This window comes from Helianthus annuus, chromosome 3, assembly GCF_002127325.2.
Source record: "Helianthus annuus cultivar XRQ/B chromosome 3, HanXRQr2.0-SUNRISE, whole genome shotgun sequence".
Classification (NCBI taxonomy): Eukaryota; Viridiplantae; Streptophyta; class Magnoliopsida; order Asterales; family Asteraceae; genus Helianthus; species Helianthus annuus.
Genome location: NC_035435.2, coordinates 110,369,202 through 110,376,653, shown reverse-complemented (window position 1 = coordinate 110,376,653; position 7,452 = coordinate 110,369,202). Strand labels below are relative to the sequence as shown.

Here is a 7,452-nt window from a genome sequence, read left to right as displayed (position 1 = left end):
CACAAATACCTAACCACATACGACCTTTTCTGTCCGACTGTGCCTGTATATGTTATTTTGGTAAAAAAAAAACAGGCGCGCGGCCAACAACAAATATAATATTTACACCAGCTTTAGCATGCATTCTTTAAGAATTATTTTGCTGTAGATACTGTGCCTCTTCCTTGACAGCAACTTACTTTGTTTTACCCCCCCCCCCCACCCCCCGGTGGGGACAGATATGAATGCTTCATTTTTGGACGATGTATTATGTAACATTGTATGCAACATACAGCTGGCTGTGCGCCCCTTTGTGATGCTCGAAGCCTCTTTCGCCTTTCATGCATATTCACGTGGTTTGCCTAACGGGTTGGTCCAATACGTTTGTGGTCTAAAACTGATTGAACAGGCTGGAACAAACAGAGGTATGAGACTTTTACTTGCAGTGTTACCCCCGACCCCGCATATGGAGTTTTAAAAACTAAATTCTAACCCTTCCTGTTCCCTCATAAAAGACGAGGTTTGCAGGTTATGGCCTACTGCTTCTGATGTGGTTAGTAATTCGATACAGGCCCGTCGTTGTTCCCATACGTTGCCTGATGGAAAGGTACAAACATATTTTGGCCTTACATTGATTAACAGCTGCAACGATTCTAGCATCGTGGGTAGCAAACATTCTATCCATATACAAAATCGTACTTATGTGGGTCTTAGTGGGAAGGTCGTGACATACTGTGGGCCTACCCTAACTACCATAGATGCAACTACTTCCTCTGCTGACCCCAACGCAGGTTAGTTATACTGTTCGTAAAAACGGAACCTTTTAGCCATAATGTCCACTTACCGACATGCGTGCCCGTTCAAATTACAACTCTAACTAGGCTGCAAACAGTTTAGGCACTCCAATTTTGATGTCGCTGCTGTAAAGCCGCATGCAATGGATTGGAATTTACTTTCTTAGTCAGTTATTTATAAGTTTTCTACCTACTATGTTGTGTTTATCCTATCTACGTGTTTTGTGCCTCTTGCAGGTTGCACTCAAATACAACCGCCAACTGTTACAGTGACCACTGGTACTGACGCTAAAGTGTGCACAAGAGAATCAATAAAAGGTCGCCCCCGTATTTCCTCATGAACGTCCCTCTGGGGCGCAGTACGCCTATTCATACTTTCTAGATTGCACGCTTACATTATCCCTCAGCCCGCTACGAGCCCTACATAATAGTTGTTTTTAAACATATGTTACAGGTAAAAACGCCATGCGGAGCGATGCAGTGCAGATGCAGCCTGTTTTATGTCCACCAACAACATATTCTCCCTCCGTATCTGCCCAAGATCTGCAACGTTATCTGCGATGTTTACTACTATCCTTTTATCATTTCCGTAACTATTACGTTTTTCCAGACAATATTTCCTGCACTACACGGAATTCTCACCAAAGCGTAGCGGGCCCATCACGCCTGCGCCCTTCTCGGCCTAAAAAAACAGAAGGTAACATTGCCATATTTTAATATGTTACCAGGTATTCGTGTTCGCACCCCACGTAGGGCAGCGTTTGCATCAACAGGTATTTTCCGACCCTGTTTCTTGCCATGCACGTTTTGTTCCCTTTTGCATCTGGCTTTATTATGCTATTTGATACGCTACTCTAAATCGTGCGTTGTGCTAAGTTTGCCTGTTACAACTATCATAGGTGCGCATGTTAGGTACCAGAGCCTTGGCCGTCCAACCTTCACGTGCCATAATTGTGCGGCGATCATGTGGTATGAAGAGAGGAATAAAAATACAAAGTCGTCTGATGGGACGACTTTCTCTTCGTGCTGCCAGGATGGCAAGGTTTTGCTTGCTCGCCTTCTTGATCCGCCTGAACCATTAAGATCATTACTTGATTATAACGACCCGGAGACACTTAGATTCAGAGAACATATTAGAGTTTACAATAGCATGTTCTGTTTCACATCATTTGGGGGAAAGATTGATCATGCTATAAACAGTGGTCGAAGCCTATACACCTTCCGAATAAGTGGGCAGAACTACCACCGAATAGGCTCCATGTTGCCAGTTGAAGGTGAGCAACCAAGATATGCTCAGCTGTATTTCTACGACACGCAAAACGAAGTTAAAAACCGTATAACTGCTTTGTTTGGCCAGACCCATTGTCACGACACATGTGATGAAGCAATTGTTGCGTCCCTCATCAGAATGTTAGACACCCACAGTCCTTTGGCTACCGCCTTCCGCATGGCACGTGACTGGTGCACTCAAAATGAAAGAAACAATTGTCAACTACGCTTACTTGGCCAAATAATAAACAATCCACAATACAACCGCCCTAATGTGTCTGAAGTTGCTGTTCTTATCACAAACGACTTTGGGGACAACACTGAACCACGTGATGTTATCGTTAGCACAAAGCACGCGCGCTTCAACGCATATCAGAATTACATCAGCTTTACATGCCTTTGTAGTATCCGTTGTTGTTTCCGTACGGAGAGACCGGGTTTCACGAACGAATACACTACCATGAAAACACCGGTCGTCGGGCGACTAAACGACAATGTGTCACAATGCGGGAATACTACTGCTACAGAATCCATTATCGCAATAACGAAGGCATCACCCTGTTAAGAGGCGGTCGTTTATTCCAACAGTATTTAGTTGACTCATATGCAGCTATCGAAGAACAAAGGTTGCGCTGGATGAGGAATAACCAAAATGAGCTGCGCGTTGAGCTCTATCATAATGTTTGTGACGCTGTGACGCGTGGGGATACAAATGCTGAGGCTATCGGGCAACGTATAGTTTTACCGGCAACCTTTACGGGCAGTCCAAGATATATGATCCAAAATTACCAAGACGCCATGGCTCTGTGCCGTACTTTTGGGAACCCCGACCTGTTTGTAACGTTTACAGCTAACCCAAAATGGCCTGAAATCGAAGACATGGTGTCTCTCATACCAGGACAAAAGTCTCATGACCGTGCAGATGTTGTATCACGCGTTTTTAAGCTAAAGCTGACCTCCTTGATTGAAGATATTATGAAGAAACAAATCTTTGGTAGCTGCCAAGCAGGTAAAGTTTGTAATGCCTCGCCTCTTTCTTTTGCTATCAATTCTCCCACAAATACTAACCTTTTTAAACTTTCTCATTTTCCCCTTTTCCCCTTGCTGACTTCAATCTTTGTTCCCTTGGTTATATACAGCTGTTTATACAATTGAGTTTCAAAAACGAGGCCTACCGCACGCGCACCTTTTGTTGTGGCTTGAACATTCTACCGAGTCTCGCACGCCGGCTGGCATAGATGATTTGATTTCTGCAGAGATCCCATCGAAAATTGACGATCCATCTGGCTATAAGGCTGTAACAGATTACATGTTGCACGGCCCATGTGGGAATGATGCGCGCAGTGCTCCGTGTACAACAGATAGAAAATGCATGAAACACTTTCCGAAACCATTTTACCGAGAAACAACAATTGACGAAGACGGTTACCCGGTTTATCGCCGACGAGATACCAAGATCTTCTTTAAGAAGGGCAAAACGAAGCTTGACAACCGGTTTGTCGTCCCATACAACCGCTACCTCCTCTTAAAGTACGAATCGCACATCAATGTTGAGTGGTGCAACCAGTCCCGAGCGATTAAATACCTGTTTAAATACTTAAACAAGGGGCCAGACAGGGCTACAATGGTTGTTCAGGAAAACATTGGCAATAACGGTGAAAAGCGTACACAACAGATTGTTAAGGTTGATGAGATTAAAAACTATCTGGATTGCCGGTACTTATCGCCATGTGGAGCTGTGTGGAGAATGCTTGCATTTCCTATACATTACTCATTCCCATCCGTCATGAAACTAACGTTCCATACACCTAATCAACATCTGCTCACGTTACGTGATTCAGACAGCTTGCCGGCCCTGTTAAACCGGGACGGGATACGAGACACGATGTTCACCCAATGGTTTGCGCTAAACAACAGAGATGAAGCGGCAAGAGAGTTAACGTACGCCGAGATACTAACAAGGTATGTGTGGCAAGAGGATAACAAGGTATGGAAAACGCGGTTGGAGCGGACAGCCATTGGGCGGATTGTGTATTGCAATCCAGCAGCTGGGCCAAAGTATTATCTAAGAATGTTGTTGGGAATTGTGAGAGGGCCTCGGAGTTTCGAAGAAATAAAAACGGTCGACGGAGTGGTATATGCAACGTTCAAAGAAGCCTGCTATGCGTATGGCTTGCTTAATGATGACAAGGAGTGGAATGACGCCCTGTCAGAGGCTAAATTATGGGCGTCCGGTTCCCAACTACGGGAATTGTTTGTTACGATGTTGTTGTTTTGCGAAGTGAATCGCCCGGCGCAACTGTGGGCACAAAATTGGGAGATACTATCTGATGATATTTTGTACCTGAAACGTAGGCTCTTCATGTTCCCAGGGTTACATTTATCAGACGACCAGCTTAAGAACTACTGCCTGATCGAACTAAATGAACTATTGGAGAAAAATGGAAAATCGTTATCGGATTTCACAGATATGCCCCAATCGGATACGTCGCTCCTCGATAAGATGGATAATCGTCTAATTAGGGAAGAGTTGAGTTACAATAAAAAAAAGATGACAGGCGAACACGATCGATTATATGCATCACTGAACGAAACAAACGGTCATATACGACACAGTCATTGATTCTGTTACCACCCGAAAAGGCGGGTTCTATTTCGTGTATGGTCCGGGTGGGACAGGCAAGACGTTCCTGTACAAAGCCATTATGTCACGCTTAAGATCTATGGGCATGATTGCCCTTGCGGTTGCATCTTCAGGTAAAAAAATAATTTTGAAATGTTCTATTATTATTCTCGTGCAACATAATGTATGTGGTCGCGTACGCAACTCCATTTTTTACTCACTTTACCTATCTCTGCACATCAGGTATCGCGTCCCTTCTATTACCCGGTGGCCGGACAACTCATAGCCGCTTCGCTATCCCTTTAGAATTACTTCAGAATAGCACGTGTGCCATCAAACAAAATACCCAATTGGCACACCTGTTACAAGAGGTAAGGTTAATCATCTGGGACGAAGCACCAATGATGCAAAAATATGCTTTTGAAGCACTTGATAAAACACTTAGAGATATCTTGGGGTTTCCTGCCTACGCAAACAGGGAACGCGTGTTTGGTGGCATGCCTGTTTTGCTTGGTGGTGATTTCAGACAAATCCTGCCCGTCATCCCAAAAGGAAAAAGAGAAGATGTTGTTCAGGCATGCATAAATAAATCGTATCTGTGGAAAAGTTGTAAACTCTTCAGACTCCACCGTAGTATGCGTGTCAACGAATACACCTCAACAGGTGTGCTAGACATGGATAGGCAACGTTTCAACAAATGGTTGTTAGAAATCGGCGATGGAATTGTCCCTTCAAAGACCAAAGAAGGTGAGGATGAGCCAACCTGGATCGAGATACCCACCAGGTTCATCGTAGATGGTTGTGGCCTTCCTGTGGAATCGATTGTTAACGCTGTCTTCCCGTCGTTTACAGAAAGGCAGGTCGATGAAGATTTTTTATGTGAAAGAGCAATACTAACCCCGCGCAATATAGACGCGGACGAAATCAATGATTACATGTTTGCACAACTGAGACGGACCACAAAGACCTACAAGAGTTCTGATGAGAGATGTCGCGCATCCACGGATGTATTAGAACAGGAACAACTCTATCCGTCTGAATTCCTAAACTCTTTGACATTCCCAGGTACCCCCCCACCCCCCCCCCCGGCACTAAAATATTAGTTACAGACAAAAAAAATGTGTCCAGTTAAATTCTTTAATTATTTGACATTGTCAGGTATGCCACCGCACGCTTTGCATTTAAAAGAAGGCCTCCCTGTCATGCTTTTAAGAAATGTGAACCCCTCGCAAGGATTATGTAATGGCACCCGCCTTATTATCACAGACCTTGGGAAATTTGTTATCAAGGCTAGAATACTTACTGGGTCTAACCTTGGAGATACTGCATTAATACCGAGGATAACGCTTTCATCCACGAAATCAAAATGGCCATTTATTATGAAAAGACGCCAGTTCCCAGTGAAACCATGCTATGCAATGACCATTAATAAAAGTCAAGGCCAATCATTAAAAGTCGTTGGTCTGTATTTGCCCCGACCTGTGTTTAGCCATGGTCAGCTATATGTCACGCTTTCAAGGGTTACGACACCTGAAGGTTTAAAGATTGTCATCGTCGGGGATGGCAACGGTAGCATGAAAAACCATACTAGAAACATCGTTTATAAAGAAACGTTTAACAATTTGGAGACATCAGATCAGACACAATAAACCATACTTGCCATACCGTAATTTTTTGGACCACCAAGAAACTTTTATCGCCTTTATTGCTGTTAATCCAACATAATAATTGATGCATACCCTAAACCCATTTTTTTGTTTGTTCTGTCCCATACACAACAACTATATACGTACCACGTTGAGTATTATGCATCTGCCCTCCGACGACCAACTATCCCCATATTCTGCCAGTAACGCCAACGCAACAGCTATTTATACGCCACGGGTGGTGGGAATGTAAGTCTTTATAGCTTCCATTAAATTTTGAAAACTGATAGTCTTTTTAATTTCTTAGTTTTTTGTTTGTTGATTTTATTCCGATACATGTGCTGATTGGTTTATTTGTATATTTTAGGAAGAAAAGGCACCGATGATTCAAAAACTGTTGTTTGTTGCTGGTTTGAACACATTTACACAAACGCATCTTGGGCCACGGTTGCCAGCTGTCATTGGGGGGGGGGGTCATACGCTTTCGTGCCCGCAACTATTTCAATCATTTAGGCTGGTCAATATAGCGACGTCGTTGATCCTCAAGGTTGCTAAATGTGTTGAGGTTGGATTGTATGAGTTTGATTTGCCCTTACTATGCATATATAAATATGTGCGCCTATATATATATATATATTATCTGCATATAGGGGATATGTATATAGATTGCTACTAATTATGCATAAAAAAAAATTGTTTTATATGCTTCCTTAGCGTTCTGTAGGTTGCTAAATGTGTTGACATTGGATTGCCCCAGATTATGCCAAGAAGCTTTTATCATCTTTATCGCCGTTAATCCAACATAATAAGTAATGCATGCCCTAAACCCATTTTTTGTTTGGTCCGTTCCAAACACAACAGCTGACAACCAGCTATCCACATAGTCTGCCAATAACGATAGCGCGCCAGCTACTTTTGTGCCACAAGTGGTGGGAATGTAAGTGTTTACAGCTTCCACTAAATTTTGAAAACTCATATTCTTTAATATTTCTTACCTTATCTTAATTTTATTCAGGGACATGGGATGGTTGGTTTATTTGTCTATTTTAGGCTGAAAAAACAACGATGATTCAAAAACTATTGTTTGTTGCTGGTTTGAACACATTGACACAAACACGTATTTGGAGATGGTTTCTATCTG

At 43.0% G+C, this 7,452-nt stretch overlaps 1 protein-coding gene across 1 annotated transcript; it reads left to right on the top strand.

Moving 5' to 3' along the window:
- Window positions 1-220: 220 nt before the first annotated feature.
- LOC110869685 lies at window positions 221-6,314 on the top strand. The gene is made up of 9 exons (XM_022118919.2): window positions 221-404; window positions 495-770; window positions 1,011-1,100; window positions 1,673-2,382; window positions 2,448-3,051; window positions 3,182-4,576; window positions 4,659-4,799; window positions 4,909-5,730; window positions 5,824-6,314. Exons 1-9 carry the CDS (start codon window positions 221-223, stop codon window positions 6,312-6,314), a joined length of 4,713 nt encoding a protein of 1,570 aa, XP_021974611.2.
- Window positions 6,315-7,452: the final 1,138 nt, after the last annotated feature.

Excerpts from the sequence above, each read along its gene's own strand:
- LOC110869685 (XM_022118919.2), top strand. The coding sequence starts at position 221 with ATGAATGCTTCATTTTTGGACGATGTATTATGTAACATTGTATGCAAC. Across the intron at positions 1,101-1,672 it reads ATCAATAAAAGGTCGCCCCC|GTGCGCATGTTAGGTACCAG; the intron begins GTATTTCCTCAT and ends CAACTATCATAG. Across the intron at positions 4,577-4,658 it reads TCTAATTAGGGAAGAGTTGA|TCATTGATTCTGTTACCACC; the intron begins GTTACAATAAAA and ends TATACGACACAG.